The following is a 22,177-nucleotide window of genomic DNA, read 5'->3' on the forward strand; positions in this document are numbered from 1 at the left end:
GATGATACAGAAATAAGGCAGAAGCCTGCTTACAGTTTTAAATGATAAGCATGTAGGCTCCTCATACATGGAAACCTGATAATAGCTTAATTTCATATTAAACAGAAAAAGCAGTGCATGACATAGTATGTACACACTGGTTACAACTTTGTGACAAAGTGCATATACTTAACAAAGATGAGAAATAAATGGATAAGAATGTAATAAGACAGGGCCATTTTCATTTAAGGCTGCTTAAGCTTACATAATAAATATGTGAGGCAGCTTTTTAAAAGACAACAACGTCAAAGAAATAAATGTCGTAATAGATATACTTTCTTGAATCTATTCTTTACACACTTATACTCTTTTAATCATTTGGAATTTTCAAAGTACAAATACCATTGAAGATTTTCTTCTTTTAATTCAATTTAAATCCTAGAGATTTGTATTACTGAGCAATTTAATATTGACTCAATGGAAAAAGACAGTGCAAAGGAGATTCCTGTTACCAAATATTCGTATAAACACTAAACACCAACCAAAATTTTTCACAGAGACTGTAAACCTAAAGAGTCATTGTGAAACAAATTTCAGCCACTTATAACACAGGCTATACAACACATCCAAAGTCTCAATTTCTCTCATCCTGCTGTTTAATATATTAAAATGGTATGCTAAAAATTTATTCTTTCCAAAATTATTAAAGGAATTTCATGAAATACAATCACTGATGGAGTTGTAAAATGTTGCCTATGTCATCTTGCGGGCCTAAAAACACTTCAGGTTAGTTTTTCAAGACCATCAACACAGTATTGGGATCTATTAACTATTCTGACACATGAAGATCCCACAATGTGCTTCTTCTCTTTGTATTTAAAAATTTAAGGAGTTTTGTACTGATTGCCCGTTGCCCAGCAAACAACGATTTAAGATGAACTATTAAGCATATATACAAAATGACTTTAGAAAATTACTTAACTCCATTTCAAGATGGATGAGACAAATAAAAATAAGAGATATTATATAGGAAAAAAAATTTAAGTACACCACAATTCAAGTCTAATTTCCTAGACCCTCTATTTTATCGTTAAAAGTTGGAAACTCCATTAGCATTGTCTATTTTGATTCACTTTAAATGATAAGTTTAAACTTATTTAAAACTGTAAATGATAAGTTTACAGTTGCTGAATCAAAATGACATAGCAAATAAAAACAAAGGATGAACACTGGAAATGTTCTAAAAATGCCACTCAATTGTATACTTTAAAATGATTCATTTTGCTATATAAATTTTACCTCAATAACAAAAAAAGGATAAAATCACCAGTATATGTCTATATTACCAAGAGAATATAATATTTATGTGATAAAGAGATAATATAGCAAATCTATGCAACAAAATTCTAAGGTTGTTCAACTCAAACATTATAACAATAAAAATTCATATATTCATGATTAATATCTGAGATCTGCTTCAAAAGAATATAGAGGAGGACAGGCGCAGTGGCTCATGCCTGTAATCTCAACACTCTGGGAGGCCAAGGCAGGCGGATCACTTGAGGTTTGGGACCAGCCTGGCCAACATGGTGAAACCCCGTCTCTACTAAAAATAAAAAAATTAGCCAGGCATGTTGGTGCACACCTGTAATCTCAGCTACTCAGGAGGCTGAGGCATGACAACTGCTTAAACCTGGGAGGCAGAGGTTGTGGTGAGCTGAGAACGTGCCACTGCACTCCAGCCTGGCCAACAGGGTGAGACTGTGTCCAAAAAAAAAAAAGAATAACAGCCGGGCTTGGTGGCTCACGCCTGTAATCTCAGCACTTTGGGAGGCCAAGGCGGGAGGATCACGAGGTCAGGAGTTTGAGACCAGCCTGACCAACATAGGGAAACCCCGTCTCTACTAAAAATACAAGAAATTAGCAGGGCGCAGTGGTGGGCGCCTGTAATCCCAGCTACTTGGGAGGATTGCTTGAACCCGGGAGGCAAAGGTTACAGTGAGCTGAGATCGCACCACTGCACTCCAGCCCAGGCAACAGTGCGAGACTCCGACTCAAAAATAATAATAATAACAATAATAAATAAAAAGAATATAGAGAAAAAAGAATATGAGAGGAAATGAGTGGGAGTATAGCTGTAAAGATTGGCAGGAAGTTAATCATTATGGAACCTGGGCGATGGGTACAGGGAGTTTATTATATTATTCCCTCCACTATTGTGTATATTTAAAACTGCCCATAGTAAGTAGTTTTTTAAAAATTCTACCTTTAGGATGGGTTTAATGCTGGAACTAAAGACACTTATATAGCACTGGGTACTTAAGGAGCTTAAAGTGAATCAGAAAACCAGCAAAATTATTATCTTACTTACTTGTTATGATCATCTGACTTCTAATATTATCTACTGTTAACTTATTTTTTAATGAACAAGGAAGCTTAAGCATTTCTTCAGTGGTTTATATGAACAGACTTCATAGATAGCACATTTTATAAAGGGTAGCAGTTTATAAGATCAGTACATACCAGGAGTATCATAGGCCTTTTCCAAGTTGTTAATCCTATGATTCCAGAGAGTATCACCTGTAAGGATAAACTATCATAAATATAGAAAACGGACCAATTCCAATAAACAAATCCTCAGTCACAAAAGTACATATTTTTAAAGATACTGAAATTTCAAAGCATTCCAAATCAAACATTTAATATTCCTCCTGGATTACGGGGTTCATTCTGGTAGACCATTTTGGACTTTTATTTCCAAGCCCTCAAAGCTTTTTTTATTGACTTTGCTTAATTTTGTTTTGTTTTTTTAAAGACAGGGCTTTGCTCTGCCACTGAGGCTGGAGTGCAATAGCACGATCATGCCTCACTGCAGCCTTGACTTCCTGGGCTCTGGTGATCCTCCCGCCTCTGCCTCTCCAGTAGCTAGGACTACAGGCGCATGTCACCACACCTGGCCTGTTTTTTCTTAATGTCAATTAAGAACACACAATCAGAAATTAGCCTCTCCTTCTGGTGAGTGAGAAATCACTATTTCTCAGCCAAGCTCCCTGTTCCTAGCAGCACCCTATCTGTTGCCAGGGTCAGCCTCATCAGATGAATGTCTGGTGGCATCCTTCCCTTCATCAGGTACCCATCCATTATGGGACAGGTAAAGTCTTCGAAATGGGAAACAAGGCCCTTCAAGATCTTCTCTTACCTACTCTCAAGCCTGGTTTTTACATACCCTGGCCCCTCCACCACATACCTTCCTATGAAGTACCTGCCCTCCCTCAGGCCAACCAGGCTCCTGACATCCCTGGGCTATTTGCTTCTTTCTCTTTGCTGAAGTGCTGTGTCCTCCCAGCTTCCCTCCTAGCTGCCTGAGAACTTTCATCCATCCTGCAAGGCCCCATTTAGCAGTCACCTGCCCTGAGAAGCCCTCACTGATTCCACCGCTCCACACTCATGGAAGCCCTCTGCACACACTTCTTTTTTTCCAAAAACTCTATTGTAATAATTGAGGGATGTGTCTCTGTATTACCTACTAACTGTGAACTCTTGTCTTGTCTCTCTAAAGTCCTAGTTCCCAGCATTGTGCCCCCATTGTTGGCAATTAATATATGTTCTAGAGCATTTATTCCACAAAGTGGGAGGAACTACTGTGAGAAGGAGCTCATGTTGCAAAATGACACTTCAATAAAAAACGAGCTAAAAAATCTCAATAAGAAAAAACAGGCTGGGCACGGTGGCTCACTCCTGTTACTCCCAGCACTTTGGGAGGCCGAGGCAGGTGGATTGCCTGAGCCCAGGACTTTGAGACCAGCCTGGACAACATGGTGAAACCCCATCTCCACTAAAATACAAAAAGATGGGCATGGTGACGCTACTTGGGAGGCTGAGGCACAAGAGTCACTTGAACCCAGGAGGCAGAGGGTGCAGTGAGCTGAGATCGCACCACTGCACTCCAGCCTGGGCGACAGAATGAGACTCTGTCTCAAAAAAAAAAAAAAAAAAAAGGAAAGGAAAGGAAAGGGCCAGTATTTTGCCAAAATATAAACTGGAAACCCAGGTCAGCCCTCTGGATAACACAGTTTGATAAACAATTGGGAAAGGATAATCAAAGTAATTTTTCAGCCTGGGATGTGCTGATGCCATTTGAGCACTCTGAGCTTTGTAAAATAAAGTGTGTCTACCAAATGCAGCCATGAGGGTTTTCCTCTACAAGCACATTATACTTGTCCAAATTGCTCAAATGCACTATTTCACAATCACTGTTTATCAACTACACATCAGTAAGGACTTGACAGTGTCCCTTCAAATTCAAAACCCACAGGCCTGCTTGCAATATTCTCCATTCTCATTAGCTGAGAGTAATCACTCTGCAGCATCAGACCAGCAGAGGACAAGTCTACCCACTGACATCAAGGATCAAAAACCATATACAGGCAGATGGGCGACAATTTCTTTGTGTGCCATCTATGTCTAAAGGTACTACAGCTGCCTGCCCACCAGGCACTTTAACCTTGCAATCTCTTTAAATGCAATAGGATATTTCCTTACCCTAAACAATTTCTGCCTGAAGACACAGGGCAGGGCGTGTGTGACTCAGAGTGTGTGAGTTGCGCCTACTTCACAAATTGGGACTGCAATCCATGAGGTCCTGGGTTCCAGGTTCCCACTCAGCTTCTAAAGACTTAACTATGAGACCTTGGCCAAGTCATTTCACTTGTCTGGTCCTCACTTATTTCCTTAGAAATGCTGTAAGGGAAGGAAACCATCTCTTGGTCTCTTCTAGCTCAAAAGACTTACCTTATAGTGATGACAGTGATTCCTCAGAAATCTGTGACTCAGGGTGCAGGCACGTATGCTTGTGAATGTATGTGTGTATGCACATGCTTGCATGTGTGTGCACATGTGTGTGTATGTGTGTATTCCTCTGTGCATGTGCATCCCACCTGCCCACTCTGGTGCCTACTGGACTTAGCTGAGGAAATTCAAGCTGTTCTTGTGAAAACATAACTTCATATTTGACTGCCCTTAAGGAAAACACAAATCTCCCAATTCAGTAAAAAATATGATTTGAATTATTAGTTAGCATTTGACATTAATGCTACTGGTCTCCATTAATAGAGAACCCTGCGGTTCAGCTTTTTGGAATATATTTTTTCTATTAAAACAATATTATTGGCAGTCACAGTGGCTCACACCTGTAATCCCAGCACTTTGGGAGGCCAAGGCAGGCAGAATACTTGAGGTCAGGAGTTTGAGACCAGCCTGGCCAACATGGTGTGACCCCGTCTCTACTAAAAACACAAAAATTAGCTGGGTGTGGTGGCACACACCTATAAGCCCAGCTGCTTGGGAGGCTGAGGCAGGAGAATCGCTTGAACCCAGGAGGTAGAGGGTGTAGTGAGCCGAGATCGCACCATTGCACTCCAGCCTGGGTGAGAGAGTCCATCTCAAAAATAATAATAATATTATTATTAAAAGGAAGTGTCCAGCCCCAGCCATAAAAGCCTATAAAATAGCAATATGCCTCAACTGTTCTTCCCACCTCGCCTACCCAGCCTACCCTCCTCCATGTTAACAATCTAGCATGTTTACATATTTTACATATGTATGTATTTTTCTCTGAATTCTTACTACACACATATGTCTATGTGTATATATACACACTCACAGGGATGTGATTTTTGTAAAAAAAAAATCAGAAAAGATATACTTTCCCTGCCTCTTCCTTTTCTCTCTCAATAAATACTTCATAGAAATCTCCTCATGTGCATTGGAACAGCTCTAATTCATTTTACTTTAGTGGCTACATAACATTCCATTGTGTGGCTATACTTAACGTATTCAATCATTTCCATATTAATGGGCATTCATTCTATGTCTAGTTTTTTGCTGTCACAAACAATGCTGCAGTAAACATCTATGAACATATATCTTTAAAAACAAGTGCTTTTATTTCAGCGGAAAAAAGTCCCAGGGGTGAAGTTTCTAAGTTGAAAGGTATTTCTATTTTTTTTATTTTAATAGATCATGACAGATTCAACTGTCACTTCAAATGAGGTACCTCTGAAACCAAAGAAGTAAGCTATCTTTATTGCTTCCTTTGGAGGGGAGGTATTTTGTTTGCATATGGTAGCAACAAACTATAGAAACTGTAAGTTAAAAAGTATGTACAAAATGTATATATGTACAAATACATGACAAATAAGAAACATCAATAATCTCAAAATATATATGACAAAGATCTTTAAGTCCTCACTGGGGAGAAATACAGTTTATTGTGCAATATTAAATGAATAGCCAAGTAAGTCAAGGCATATACCAAGTCTATGGATTGAAGACAAACTAAGAATGTCATTTCCATTTAAATTGTTTTATAGACTCAGCACATATTCAAGTTAAATCCCACCAGGATTCTTGTAAGCCACCGCTCTTTACAACATTTTAAGAAACTATATTCCAGCTCCAGACAGGAGCTATAGTTGCGGATCTCCATTCCTGAACCCCGCAACAAAGGCATACACCTACTTTTATTCAACTTCTCCCTCTCTTCAAGCCCAGTGAAGCCCTGAGGCACTTGGGGAACCCTGTGAGTGGTGATGGGGAGAAAAGCAAATAGATGAAGTAGGCCTGGATGATTAGAAGCCTCTCGAATGGTAATGGGAACAGAGGTGCTACAGTTGGGGATACAATTTTTAAGAGCTCAAGACTTAAGGAATGATGCTTCCATTTCATCTGAAAGGGAGGCAGAATTCATGGATGGGGAAAGGGGTTGGGAAAAGAAGAAGAGAAGGAGGCAGGGTATTCAATGCCTCCACCTCCCTTGGTGGCAGCAGTAGCTGGAGCTCCATCAGAAATGAGTCAAGAAGGTCCCTTAACAATGTCCTTCCATGGCTCCCATTATGCCACAATGCTATTACATGTTTAACTGTCAGTATCACGATGAGGGCTTGGACCTGTGCATACTCACTCACACACCACTAAAGGTTCCCAGAAGGCACTCAGTTAGTTATAAGAGTCAATGAGTGAATGAATGAATGGAGGCCAGAAACAGGAGATGACCTTGCTCAAAGATGACTATGTAAGACTAAACACATTTTTCATCCCCTGTGCTTCCTAAAAGAGTACAGCAGCAACAAAAAGCAACTCCATCAGCACTCTTTCCATCTAGCGCAAGATGGAACTTGCCCTGAATGAACAGGTAAGAACCTATTTTCTAACACCAAACAATCTCTATATTATTATAATGAGAGGTATTACAATTTTTGTTTCACTCACTGATAACCCATTTCTTGTAGCTTACAGGAAAAAGCAGAGGCCTTTCCTTTTTTCTGATACTGCAAAGAAGGGCTCTGAGATACCCCAGGGGAGAGTCATTGTTACCCACCATAAATGGTTAATGTGCTTTCATTTTCCAACATAAAAATCAAATCGTTAAGATCAGAAGCTTATAATTCTACTGCCCTATTTCCCTTTGCTAATCCATTAACATGTGTTAGGGCAAAAATGTTCTGAATCACTTATCAAAAGCTGCTGTATGTAAACACAGAGATTTTTAAAAAGCAATGTTGTAAATGTCCTGTGTTACTTTGTAAATAAGCAGAAAATAATATGTCAAACTTCTCAACAACCTACCCTGCCCTATAGCTCTTATGATGGCAACTTTTTAAAAAATGTGTATGTGTGTGTATTTCTTCCCTATCTGTCTAGCATAGCTCATTAAAAAAAACAAATTGAGAAAGTGGGCAACTGAATATTTCTAATGAAAACATAATGGTAACTATAATGTCCTACAAAAATACTGGCCTGTTCACTTTACTTTTATTAACTATTACCTCGGTATTTAAAAACCATTGATACAGGTTCCCGTGTATTCCAGGTCTGGTGCTTGGGTCCAGCAGTGATGCACTCTCCTATGTATACTCTAGCTACACTATCACAAAATCAGTACTGAAGAAGAAGCATCCCACCCATTTTACAGATGAGTAATTGAGGCCGAGAGGCACAGAACTTATAAATGTGACTCTGCTGATATGCAAAATAAAGGACCAAAGAAATCAATAAAACTCATCCCCAAAATTATATTTGAAATATCCCTTAAATATTAAAGTAGTATTTGATTAGTATGATAAAAAAAATTACTATCATTTAACTGGTAGTAACCATAATCTTTATGTTAGTTTTTCGTTTGGTCCATTGATTTTTCTTTATGTTTATTCACTGCAATTTTTTTTAAAAAGGTTCACCCTAAAATTCACCAACATCTGTCTCTTTATATGAAAGTGGAACCTTGCCAAAGAATCATGGACTCAAAGAAGGATGATCATGAATTCAGATCAGTGACTTAAAGCAAAGACATGAATGCATACAACTGATAAAGAACAATAGGGCACACAGAGAGGAACAAAAAACAACCACCAATTCTCCACCACTCATCTGAAATATCTCCCAAGGATCATGCATGTCATCGAAGGTAGGAATTTTGTTTTTGAAGGAGGAGAGACAACTCAATGCAACTCTCTCTCCTCTTTCATTAAATCTACTGCAGTGTGGCCGACCGAGTCTCCCATACCCCAGTGGAATCTAGTTAACCCCAGTGGAACCTAGTTAACTCCCATACTCCAGTGGAATCTAGTTAACATTAACTCCCATACCCCAGTGGAAATCTAATTAAACCCAGTGGAACCTAGTTAACTCCCATACCCCAGTGGAATCTAGCTGACATTAACGCCCATACCCCAGTGGAATCTAGTTAACTCCCATACCCCAGTGGAATCTAGTTAACACTAAACGCACCCCCCAAACCGAGAGCTAGGACAGCACAGCTGAAGACGGACACTGAGATCCTCCCTTAGCCACTCACCTCCAGTCAAATGTCAGGCTGTTTTTCAAGATGGCTCATCTCTTAGGCTCATGAATTTTGGGAATAATAATATATTGAGTGATTTACCAGTGATACTAGGAAGAAATCAAACACTCAGAGTGCTCAAAAACACAGACTATGTTAAAAACTCTCCCTTCAAGTTGCTGAAAGTATGAATGAAAACTATGAAAAAAGATGCTTTATAGAATTTGTTAATTCTTAAGTGTTTTTTTAAAATAGATAAAATACACCTTCAAAGTTCAAACAAGTGAACGAAGCCTCCAAAATCTCAGGCTCAGGGCTCTCTTAAGAAAATATGGATGAAAAACTATCCTTGAACTATACTATGTTCAACAAATAGTCATTTCAAATAAATATATTTGTCTCTTGAACCTAATTTTGAATCAAATATACAAGCAAAATTTTCAGTGAGGCCTAAAGAAGATGTGTGGGTTCAGTTGATATAGCAGGCTAAAGATCCTAATGGTCAAAGCTTGAAATATGAGGATATTCTTCTACTGTGTTCCTATGTGGGTTCGAAGTAACCTTAGACATAAGTTGGCACTTCCATTCAACTGCCTAGCTTCATATGCCAATAAAACTTGTGAGTGAATAAATAAACATCGCATACGCATACAATAAAATAGGAATGAAGTACTGAGACTTGCCACAGCATGGATGAAGCTTGAAAACATGCTAAGTGAAAGAAACCAATCATAAAAGACCACATATTATATGATCCCATGTATATGAAATGTCCAGAACAGACATATCTACAGAGACTGAAAGTGGGTTAATCAGTGGGTGGCTAGGGGTGGGGATGGTGGAGAATGGGGAGTAACTACTCAAAACTTTAGGGGTGATAAACATTTTCTAAAATTGTGGTGATAGTTGCACAACTGGGAATTTACTAAAAACCATTGACCAGTACACTTTAAATGCTAAATGGGTAAGCTGTATGACATGTGAATATATGTCAAAGCTGTGTTTTTTTTAATTCTGCAGTTCTCGACTCATAATCTTCCAACTTTTTTTTTATAGAAACCTTAGTTTAGCTGTCTTTGAATTAATTACAATGTCCTATCAAGCCCATTTCTTTTATAAATACATACTAAAATACTAATGGCTGAAGTTGTGCTACCTGGAATTTGCCTTAAAATAATCCAGGGGTGTTAGGAAGGGGGAGTAGTGTTAGGTATAAAGTGGCCATGTGTTGATAGCTACTGGATGAAGGGTAAAATGGGGGATCATTACACCCTTCTTTCTACATTTGTTGAGTTTTTTTTTTAATTTTTATAATAAAAGATTTAAAATTGAAGGGAATGGTTCTTTGGACTGCCCACTCAATCCTATGCTGGTTATGTTTTCTTGTGGTAAAAATACACACATTGAAATATATATAGATGAAATGTGACACCTGAGATTTGCTTCCAAACAATAAGAGAATTTAATCTCACAAATGGACTAGGGAGCACGAAGGATCTAATTCCCACCCTGCTTGGAATATTCATCCTTCCGAAGTTTATCAGAAGACACAAGGCCAGCAGCAGAGCCCAGGAAGGGGGTGCAGAAGAAACCATTGTTGAAGCTGGGTGAAAGGTATATGCGGGTTCATCATATACTGCATAAATGTAAACTTTTCCATAACACGAGGTTTTTAAAAAACAACCTCTGTCACATGCATAAATTCAAAACATGTGATACAAGGCTTTTTTCCCCTAAAGCACCAAGAGAGTCATGGTGCCTAAAGCCATCCTCTTAAATTTGTATTTAGTTAATTGTTCTATAAATACAGTATCTATTGTTTCTGTTGTCACTTTGCAAATTCTGAGGTCAATCTCAGGAACAAGTCACAAAAAGTAGGAATAACCAACAGTTATAGAGTTGCATATAGACCTGGGTTTGGAGGGTATGGGGAAGAATGGGGAAAGACATATAGCAGAGAATTTGTCAGTTCCAAATCACTGATTTCTTTCTCTCCTCTGGTGTGCCCGGACCTGAAGACAAGGACATACCCAGCCAGCAGACCAGGAGTATTAACCTTCACCTGCTGGTGGAAGGCCTTTTTTCTTTTCTTTTCTTTTTTCTTTTCTTTTCTTTTCTTTTGCTACTTCATCAAATTCAACTGTGGCTTGACTGATATCTAAGTGCATTTACCTCTGAAATGATTCATAATAGTAAACTGATTTCAGCTTTTAATTTTAGAAGACAAAAAAATAGTTTTTAAGAATCCTAAACTAGCTATGTTTGAGAAGACAATAGATTAAGATTTTATAAAGAGAAAATTCCTAAAAATATATGCAAGATCATTACTGGCCCATGGTATTTAGAGAAATGAAATGCACCCACCATTTGGCTGGATTTAGTCAGACAAACAGAATAGGTGGCATAACGGGTCTAATTCCTACCCCGTCTGGAATATCCATTCTTCTGTAGTTTTCCTGAACACTCATAGAGGCCAGTGGCAGAGCCCACGGGCAGAGCCACCAGGGTGGCATTTTTTCTACACGAGGCACAAATCATGGCCTTCACTCACCACAGCCCAGCATGTACCCCAATAAGATCATTCAACATGAAAGTATTTCAAAAGGAAAGCAGATTGGCACTGGATGAAGTATACAATTTCAGGCGAGTCTCAAGGAACCTAACGTTCTTAATGTTCTTATTCAAACAATTACTTTGGGTTCAATTAGTTCTTCGAGTCCTTTTTTTTTTCAATTTGGTATTGAATTGCAGTATGTGTGAAACTGTAAAAGCAGTTCTTACCATTCAGGACATACACTGATTACAGATCTTACTAAAAACTAGCAGCATTGCTAGACTTTCAGATTTACACAGTGAGTTCACAGAAAGGTTATTTACGGCCAGCTGTGGTGGCTCATGCCTCTAATCCCCATACTTTGGGAGGCCGAGGCAGGAGGATCGCTTGAGCTCAGGAGTTGGAAACCAGCCTGGGCAACATGGGGAAACTCTGTCCCTTAAAAATAAAAATTAAAAATTAAAAAAAGATACAAAGAGAGGTTATTTACTTTACTGTACTCATCTTCCATAGTCATTCCACAAAGATGTGTTTCCAAGTCTCTCAACACCCAGGAAACTTCAAGGGGTTGGATGCCTTGGAAATTGTGAGATTGTTAGGAGGCAGGGGAGAGTGGCCACCCGGTGTCCATAGATACTGGCTGGCAGCAGCTTTTCTCTGAAGTTGGGCACTCTTTGGCCCCAGGCTCAGCGTTCCCGGTTGGAGGAGGGAGGAGTGGGTCCTGGAGAGCAGACATCTCTAGCTAGCTGCTGGGCGCTCCAGGACCTTTGGCCAGCTCATCCATAATGACAGGTCCCGGTTCTCACAAACTGAATTCTGCACAGCAGCCTGCATGGCTCCAGGAACCCAGCGGGGTTAAGGCCTTCCTTTAATGACCAGGTACAAGCACCAGTTCACACACACCCTCTCATTACCTCCTGAACTTGTCTGGGGGTCGAGCCACCCTACACATTTCACATTTACGTGTGTCTTAATGCAGAATAAAATAAGCGATGTGCCCCAGACAAACTGTCCCATCCCACAAATACACCTACTATGTGCCAGGCATTCTTGATACATCAGTGAACAAAAATGATCAAAATCCCTGCCCTCCCAGCACAGACGTTGTCAGTGCAGCAAATACTCAATGACCAAAAGAAGTTTAATCATTTTCCTCCCACTTTCCTGCCACCCACACCCTGTCCTTCCAATCTCCCAAAGAGCTGGGTGTCTTTGTTTAATTCTATTAGCTTGACAGGGAAAATAAAATCCAACAGACACTACCCAGGTGCAACCCAATTCACCCCTGAACTCGACCGTCGCGGAACATTTTTCTCCAGCCTCCAAAAACTTCAGGTGGCGTAAGGCTCCCCCAACTGCAGCCCTGGAGGCCAACTAAGGGGCAATGGAGAGGAACGACCAGAGCCCCCTATCACCGGGATGACCGGGCGAGCGGGGCGCGCGTGCGGTACTCACCGAGGAGCCGGCCCAGAACGGGCACGAGTTCTTCACTTGCGGGGAGCTGCTCAGCGACAGCGCCCCGAAGCTGAGCGCCACCATGCAGCAGCCCAGGATCAGCTGCAGCAGCCCGAGTGACAGCAGCGGGCGGGCGGGCAGCAGCGCGGAGCCCGGGGCCGCGGCGGCAGCGGCGGCGGCAGCCCGGCGGGAGGAAAGCGCCGGCGGGGCGGCCAGCACCCCAGCAGCAGCGGTGGCCGCGCAGCGAGGCCGCGACGGGGGCTGCAGCGCGCCCCGGGGCCAGCGCGGCCGCAGCGGGGGCAGCGGCGGCTCCTGGGCGGCGGCGGCAGCGGCGCCCGGGCCCCCGGCCTGCGGCCCACCCGAAAGCCCAGCCACGGGGCAGCAGGAGCCCGGGAGCACCACGGGCAGGGACATGGACGGACGGGGATGGGTGCGGCCGGCTGCGGCGGGCAGAGGACGCGGAGCGGAGCCGAAGGCCCCGCACAGGGAGCACTGCAGGCGGGCTCCGAGGCCGAGGGGGAGGGAAGGAAATGCGCACGGCCCAACCACTTGCTGCCGCCGCTGCCCTGGCTCCAGCCGGCCGCACCCACCTGCCTCCTGGCGGGTCCGCCTCCCGCTGCCCTGGGCACACCCTCACTCTCACCCACGCGCACTTCGTGCTCGCGCTGTGCCGGGGCAAGTGCGTCACAGCCTCAGGGTCCCCGCCGAACCTGCGCCGGCTTCCTGGGGTCCTGGGAGGGTGCCCTGCCCCAAATATTTAAATAAGTCCCTCGAGGTGGGAGGCACCCCACAGCCAGGACGCGTCAGCGCCGGCCACCAAAAGTCTCAGCGTCTGTCCCCACCCGCCGAGCTGGGGCTAGAGAAGAGCGAGGAAAGCGCCGAGGGGCCTCGAGCCCATTTACTGTCCAGCCACGAGAGAGGCCCCGGCGCACTTTAATGAGAACGGAGCCCGCCCTTAAACTTTTGCCCCCACAAGGAAGGGGATGCCTGGAGGAGGGGCTTTGGGGCGACTCGACGGGAAGAGGCGTAAACCAAGGGACTTCGGGAAGGACGACGCCGAGCGCAGTTACCGCTCACAGGGCGCAGGACTTGCCTACCCCGCATCGGCGCGGGAGTGCTTTCCCGGCATCTCGGTAGGAGCGGGTATTAAAAGACTGGGTTACCTTGGAAGCATCCAGCATCCGTAAAGAAAGTACCCGGGGCAGCCCGGAGCGCATGGCAAGGGTAACCCTCTGTCGTCTCATTGACTTATGAGCTATATCAGGCATCTATTAGGCATCACCTGATAGAACACGGAACCTCCAAACTTCCGAGGAAATATCCTAATAAAATCCTACTTTGGTAATTTATGAAAAATCTTTAGAGCCAAAAAAAATATGATTACTCTTTGCAAAATGAATTCCCTTAATAATATACTTTTCACCTCGGAAGAATTCTAATGCGTAGAAAGTTTCGTACCTAAAATGATTATAATGGACTTTTTTTCCTGATAAGAACCACAGCAGTGTTCTTTGCAGTTAGTCAGTTCCAGTATTAGAAAGCCTACCTTATCGTAAGGTATTTAACATCCTCCTACCCAATAAACCAAGAAAAGTGTGTGTCAGTTTTTATGCTCTGCTTGTGGAAGCTGTATTTATATTGGTCGTTACACTTTAACCCACAATGTGATATACTGTCAATGTGCCCAAGTATACATATACACTTCTTAAATTATTAAAGCACATGTCATTAATGTTGCCTAGGACTTCCTTTACAGACTGCTCCCATGAATAAATTCAAATTCTGGAGGAAAAGGAGATGTCTTTCAAAATAAGTGTTTAAAGTCTGTTGATTCATGCAGGGTTTTTTTGTTTTGTTTTGTTTTGTTTTGTTTTGTTTGAGATGGTGTCTCGCTCTGTTGCCCAGGCTAGAGTGCAATAGCCTGATCTCGGCTCACTGCAACCTCTGCCTCCCGGGTTCAAGCGATTCTCCTGCCTCAGCCTCCAGAGTAGCTGGGACTACAGGCGCCCGCCACCACACCCAGCTAATTTTTATATTTTTTAATAGAGACAGGGTTTCACCATGTTGGCCAGGATGGTCTCGATCTCTTGACCTCGTGATCCGCCCGCCTTGGCCTCCTAAAGTGCTGGGATTACAGGCGTGAGCCACCGCGCCCGGCCTCATGCAGTTTTTAAAAATGCCATACAGTATATGCTCTTAAATTGCTGCTAGTGTTAAATGAAAAGCTTCTTGGGGCTGAGGTTATACTCTATTTTATATACAAGCTTAAAAGTATTTAATTTTTAACAATGTATTACAACATGCAATATAGTAAGTCTGACTGACTCTTAAGAAATTCTCTTAGCTAAACAAATCTATTTCATTGGCCAGTTCTTGACACCTGAAACTTACTATTAAAAATGTATTAATTGTGTCTAAGAATGTTGCTGTTAGAAGTCACGATATCCACTTGTCCTTGGGAGGGACATGATTATGACTGGAAAGAGGGTTTCAAGGGGTGCTGGAGACTATTTCTTTCTTGATGTGGGTACTAATTACATGAGTAAGGTTCATTTTGTGAAAATTCGTGGAGTTACAGTTATGATTTGTGTGCATCTCTGTGTATATTTTATACTTAAATACTGTAAAGTATTTCCAAATACTTTATTCTTAAAAATTTTAAAGACTTTTTCCCCATGCAGAAACAGATGATAGCAAAAATAATTGAAATCCATAGATGATTTTATCATCTTAAAGGCTTTACTCATCTTACAAGGTGACTAAAACTTTTCCAAAGCTACTAATTAAGGGTTGTTGTACAGTCATTTGTTGTTGTTGGCCACATTTATAACTGAGTTTCTTTTTCTGGTTATAAACACAAATCCATGTAACACTACCCCAGCCTTTAAAATTATGCCAATAAAAATCTCAAGTATTTGGGCTTGGTATTTTTGTAAACCAAGCTTGATTCTTTGCATCTTCCAAACCCTGCTTACATTAAGTCTTTAGTTAGACCTGAACAACCTGTATGTAACTAAGCTCTTATAGGGTAATTCAGAGCCATTGATTTCCATTTGTCTTAATAAAAAAAAAGTGAAGACTTTTGAAAACAGTCTGGCAATTTCTCAAGAAGTCAAGTATAGCGTTTGTTGTCATTTGACCCACTAATTCCACTCCTACCTATATACCCAAAAGAAATGAACATATTCACACAAAAACCAGTGCACAAATAGCAGTATTATTCACAACAGCCAAAAGCTGGAAGCAATCCAAGTGTCAATCAACTGGATGAATGGATTAACAAAACATGGAATATGCAGCCAGTGGGGTATATTTGTCAGTAAAAAGGAATGAGGTGCTCATCTATGCTACATGTAGAAACCTTAAAAACATTATACTAAGTTTCAAAATATCATATGTACGCCATAATATGTACAACTATTATGTATCCACAATAATTAAACATTTTTTAGACATTATGCTAAGTGAAAAAAGCCAGTCACAAATGACCACGTATTATATGATTCCATTTATCTAAATTGTCTAGAATAGAGAAATTTGTAGAGACAGAAAGTAGCTTACTGGTTGCTTAGGGCTGGGTAAATGGGGAGATTGTGGGGGGGGTGATGGCTAAAGGATATGTGGGTTCTTTTTAAGGTGGTGAAAATGTTCCAAAATTGATTGTACTGATGATTGTACAACTCTGTGAATGTACTAAAAACCAGTGAATTATACACTTTAATGGGTGAATTGTATGTAGGGTATGTGAATAAAGTTATTATCAAAAAATTTAAAAATAAATAAAGTGAGGAAGAACCTGTGAAAAATTTGCCCCAGATTCTTCATTAATGTAGGCCAAAGTTCAAGGAAACAATAGCTGGAGTGTGTTGTTTGGTGGAACCCAACTGCCAGTTTTCCTCAAGATCAAAGCTCAACTCCAAGCAGGTTCCGTACACCTTCTACCTATGCTTCCCCTCCCTGTCCCTCATTTTCCACTCCTTGCACTAGGAGCCTCCTCCACTGAGGAGTTCAGGCTCTTTGCCCAGGTTTCTTGGACACCTTTTTTTTGTTTGTTTTTTGAGACAGAGTCTCGCTCTGTTGCCCAGGCTGGAGTGTAGTGACATGATCTCGGCTCACTGCAACCTCAGCTCACTGCAACCTCCGCCTCGCAGGCTCAAGCAATTCTTCTGCCTCAGCCTCCTGAATAGCTGGGATTACAGGCGCACACCACCACACTTGGCTAATTTTTGTATTTTTAGTAGCAACAGGGTTTCACCATGTTGGTCAGGCTGGTCTTGAACTCCTGATCTTGTGATCCGCCCGCCTCAGCCTCCCAAGGACCCTTTAAATAAACTCCTCAGTTCCTTCCACACTTCTCAGAAGACCCCATCTGTCAGCTAATTAAAGGAGGCTGTTCCACATTGGAGTGAGAGCTGCTGAAGAAACTCCTTCTTTAAAACCTGTTCCCTGGCAAGATCCTCCAGGTCTTATATTTTACAAAAAAGGAAGTGCTTCTCTGAATTAAGGCATAGTGGACTCTAGAAGTGTCAGTTAATATGCTGGCTGGAGCAGCTTCTCAAAGTGTGCTCCAAAGACCACAGGATCATGCCAGGGCGGGGAAGGGGAATGTCAAGTTCATTCACTTCCCCCCACACCTGTGGGATCAGATACTCTGGACTGAAGGCCTGGAACCTGCATTTTAACAAATGCAAAGAAACATTAGTAGATGGTACTATTTAGACTCCAGAATTTTTATATAGGAGTGCTTATATGGAAGAGGAAGGTAGGGGATTTGACTCGAAAGCAAACATTCATGCAAATATGTTGGTGGGAGGGCTTTGCTGGCCCCCCGCAGAGCTCCACTTCCCAGGTGACCTTTATGCACAGAAGGAGTTAGACTACTGGGTTCTAATGGGAAAGGTACCATAGGAGAAACCAGTCCCTGGGTTCTAGCCCCTCCTCCACTCTGTGCCCTTTACCCAGTCAGGAGCTTCTTGGCCTCAATTGCTTCATCTGTAAGATACGGGTTTGTAAGTATCATCTGCCTGAGGTTGGGCTATGCAATCATTTGGATACCCCCAGGCCTGCGATGTTAAAATTCAGCTATTCTCATGGCCATGATTTCTCAGATGACCAGCAAGAGAACAAGGACTAAGAAAAGCAGGTAAATTTGGGGGTGGAATAAATGTATAGACTCAAAATTCCCCGACAAAACCCAAAACTCACTATTCTATACTTTAAGGCCTCAGGTTCCATGGTCCTAGGTTTTTCCCTGAGGAAATCGATGAGTGGTAAGAGCAATTATAACATTTCACTTTGCAGAGAAAGGGCTGTGTGAGGTTGTTTTTAATTAAGAGAGAGAGGAAGAATAAAAGAAAGAAACGCTGAGCAGAGCTGGGCAAATCAGGCACTAGGTTTTTCTGAAATAATGGTGCAGACTTGTTGTTAAGAATTCCTAATGCCTCTAGCCCCAAGACAGACTTATTGTCAAATAGACGAGCTGTAGCCATATTTTTCTCATTGTTCAAATTAAATACTGAAAACTTCTTATCATACAAATCCCGCAAAAGATAATTCAAGCCAGCTGCTTTAAAAATTATTCATGGCTGATCAATTTCTAGAGTAGGTAAGCTATACATGTATATATATACACACACATATATATATACACACACACATATATATAAAATAAAGTGTGTCCTACAAATATGTGAGTGTGTGTGTATCTACGGGTAACCTTATAACAGAGCTTCCTGCAGTTTCAAGTTTCTGTAGAAGTCAAAGCTGTAATTCACCAGTAGAGGCTGTTTCTTTGTTCTGGAGAACTCTGTTGAACAGGCCTTTTAGTTAATCAAATGTGAAGCACAGACCCCCTGAAACAGATGTTTAGGAGACAGCTGTATGTTAACGACAGAGGTTGTAATAATGTGAACAGAGCCACTCATTCCCCCACGAAAGGGCTCTTTGTCTAAGGTGCTTGTCAGACTCACCAGGGAAGCTTCAAAAACTATGTACAAAGTCTAAGCCTCCAGTTGCAGATATCTTGATGTATAAGGTCTGCAGTAGGGTGAGGTCTATACAGATATATTGGCAACATCTCCCCTAAGCTTTGAGATGTACAGTCCTCTAAAGCCATGTCTCAGAGACCAATACTCCTCTTCCAGATAGGGGTTTCTAGTACCTCCATGTATGCAGTGTGTGTGTGTGTGTGTGTATGTGTGTGTGTGTGTGTGTTCTTCTTCCTGGCAACTACTCATGAAAGAGAGGACCTCAGGCCCCCTAAAGATATCCTGCCAGTCAAGCTGGAGGAAATACAATAAGAGGGACTTGGCTTGGGCTCTGCACAGCCCATGTAGACTGAGCTGTGGATGTCCCTATATGCTAGGCTTTTTTAAGATTGACAAACTTTAACTGTGGGAAATTTACAAATTTGCTGAATTTAAAATATCTTGGTCATTATCCTGCTGAAGGCCACAAAGTCACCCAGGGAGAGAGAGGTGGGATGACCGCTAAGAGGAGAGGGCATAACTACTCTTAACTGGCCTGGCTGTGGTTATTCCCAGGAAAGGAAATGAGAACTGAGGGAAGTGAAGCTGAGGATGTAGGAACAGCCTGGGTCTCCTGCTAATCCTCGCTACCGATTTTGATTGCCTACTGTATTCAGACTTTGTGTACATTATTTCTAATGCAACAGCTCTATCAAATAGGTCTTTAATTAGGCCAGAAAAGAAGAGAAAAGAACAGAGGGAAATTTATTCACCTTTGTGTTTCTTGCACCCACAGTTTCTATCTGCCTTTCTCAACAGTCCCTGGGATAGCAGAAAAACAAGATTTCTCTCTGATATGGTTTGGACTTGTGTCCTCATCAAAATCTCGTGTCGAATTGTGATCCCCAATGTCGGAGGAGGGACCTGGTGGGAGATGATTTGACCATGGGGCAGTCTTCCCCCTTGCCCTTCTCATGATAGAGTGCATTCTCATGAGATCTGGTTGTTTAAAATTATGTAGCACCTCCCCCTTCTCTTTCTCCTGCTCTGGCCATATAAGACCACCTGCTTCTCCTTCATCTTCTGCCATGATTGAAAGTTTCCTGAGGCCTCCACATCCATGCTTCCTGTACAGTCTACAGAACCATGGGCCAATTAAACCTCTTTTCTTTATAAATTACCCAGTCTCAGATAGTTCTTTACAGCAATGCAAGAATAGACTAATACACTTTCCAAGCGATTTTCTGATACAAAATCACCCTGCCAGCCATTCTGACCCGAGAAATGGGCTGCCCTTGGTAGCAGATGTGAGTTCTGTGCATTAGAAAGACTTTCACCTTGTTCTCACTTAATAAATTGGCATCCTGACATAGATCAGTCTTTTGTGTCAGGTGCCTTTTTTCTTTGGGGCATTTAAACTTACTGTTCCATCTGTTAAGAACATTGTTCTGTGCCTAACCCCTCAGTCCCCAATACCTATACACACATTTCCCCAGGGCACTCTTACTCACCCCTAGGTTACAGATTGAGCTCATTTTTCTCAAGAAGTCTTCCTTGATATCCCCACAAGGAACCCCAGAGACCAGGGCCTCAGGTCTCTGGATCTCTGAGTCAGAGCTGTTTCTATTTCACTATGCTGAGGTTCTGAGTCAATGTCATATATGTAGGGGACACAGCTTTGTTCCAATCTGGGCAGCATGGTGCCTTCTGGGCTCTCACAGTCACTGTCAAACCTAGACGCTGCATGTGGCATGAAGCCCCTTGGGCCACAGTGATGACTTAGAGAGCATGTGGTTTGATGAGGCAGCTCTACATGGAAAATCGAGACCTCTTGGTCAGATTGGTTCTGTTGCTGCACCAGGGCCTTTGTATCAGCTGTTTTCTCTATCTGGAGTGCTCTTCCCCCAGATATGTCTCACCCCCTCACTCCATTTACTTCATAGAGAAACATTTTCTGACCTTCTTGTCAAATTTGTCACTTCTCCTTCTTTCTTCCCTGTCCTTTTATTCTGGCTTTCTTCCTAGTACGTATCACCATCTGACATTACATTGTGTATCACAGTCTCGTGACAGTATGACAAATGTAAGCTCCATGAGGGCAGGGACTTTGTACTGAATAATCCGATATTCTCATCTCATAGGGTTGTGCCTGATAAATAGGAATCAATAAACTTTTACTGAATGAATAAATAAATGGATGGTCTTTGCCTTTTTTCTTATTTAGAGATCTTAGACTAGTCACATCACCTGTCCATGCTTCAGTTTTTTCCATCAATGAAGGTGTGGTGGGGGGAGGGTAAGGAGGGGTTTATCCTGAATTATATCCAAGGTCTCTCCAGCTCCAACATACACTTCTAAATGCCAGGAATATATAGATCTTTGCTCTCTTCTTGATGTCATTCGATGATTCCTTGGTCTTCTTTGAATAGGAATATCCTGATTATGGATCATCGCCATAAATACAAAGAAAAATGTTTGTATGTGTGTGTGTGGTGGGGTGTGTGTGTGTGTGTGTGTGTGTGTAAGTGAAGCTGAAAGGGAACTCAGGGCCCCAAAGCCCTGGTGTCAGGCTACCTGCCACTGGAATATCAGGTGTCCCATTCACAGAGGCTATGTTACCTGCCAGCCTCAGAACTCTAACCCCAGAGAGCAGGGACCACGTCCTCTCCTCAACTCAGGGCTTTGCAGCTTAGGATATAACTAAGGATAAGCTTGACTATGAAAGACCTCTGAGGGGACCAATGTAACTACCAATCAAACCATGTTTGCTGGGATGGGGACAGTGAGTGGAGGCTTAAGGTAGGGGTGGGGGCGGGGCGGGGAATGGTGCATGGTTTTCAGCTTCTTGGAAGTGGCGGGTGGATGCAGTCTGGGGAAAACCTCTGAAGATCCTGAGGAACTGAATTTTAAAATAAGGCCATTAACCATAGACCTTGCAAACAGAGACCCCAATGGCAGCACAAAGTGGAAGGGTAGAAATGTTGAGTGGACTTAACCAAGAGTTAAATCTGAAACCGCTCCAGAAAGCAGTGGCCTGTGGAGAAACCATGCAGGGCATTAAAGAATCAGAGGGAGAGAGAAGATAGTTACTGGACACTAAATGTCTTCTAATGTTAACGTCTTATGTGACTTCAGGCACATTATCTCATCTAACACCAGCAAAAACCATGGCAGGCAGTTAATTTTTACCCACGTAAAGGTGAAGAACTTGAGGTTCAGAGATACAAAGCAACTTTTTTCTTTTTTAATACACGGTCTCGCTCAGTCGTCCAGCTGGAGTGCAGTGGTGTGATCATGGCTCACTGCAGCCTCAACTTCCTAGGGCTCAAGCAATCCTCCCACCTCAGCCTCCCAGGGAGGTGAGGCTAAAGGCACATGCATGCC

The 22,177-nt window shown here is 42.2% G+C and overlaps 1 protein-coding gene across 4 annotated transcripts in view; it reads right to left on the reverse strand.

Annotated features, from left to right (window-relative positions):
- FAM189A2 (family with sequence similarity 189 member A2) overlaps positions 1 to 13,657 on the reverse strand; it is a 73,355-nt gene extending 59,698 nt beyond the window's left edge. The window contains exons 1-2 of one of the 4 annotated variants that reach the window (XM_030810058.1): positions 13,418 to 13,657; positions 2,503 to 2,559 (exon numbers count right to left, since the gene is read on the reverse strand). In XM_030810058.1, the coding sequence (XP_030665918.1) occupies positions 2,503 to 2,514 (12 nt within the window). In that variant the 5' untranslated portion in view covers positions 2,515 to 2,559; positions 13,418 to 13,657. Of the gene's footprint in view, positions 1 to 2,502; positions 2,560 to 11,862; positions 11,924 to 12,827; positions 13,330 to 13,417 lie in introns of those variants that run through there. The other 3 variants (XM_030810052.1, XM_030810057.1, XM_030810055.1) reach the window with 3 other exon arrangements.
- Between the last annotated feature and the right edge of the window lie 8,520 nt (positions 13,658 to 22,177).

This window comes from Nomascus leucogenys, chromosome 1a, assembly GCF_006542625.1.
Source record: "Nomascus leucogenys isolate Asia chromosome 1a, Asia_NLE_v1, whole genome shotgun sequence".
NCBI classification, from domain to species: Eukaryota; Metazoa; Chordata; class Mammalia; order Primates; family Hylobatidae; genus Nomascus; species Nomascus leucogenys.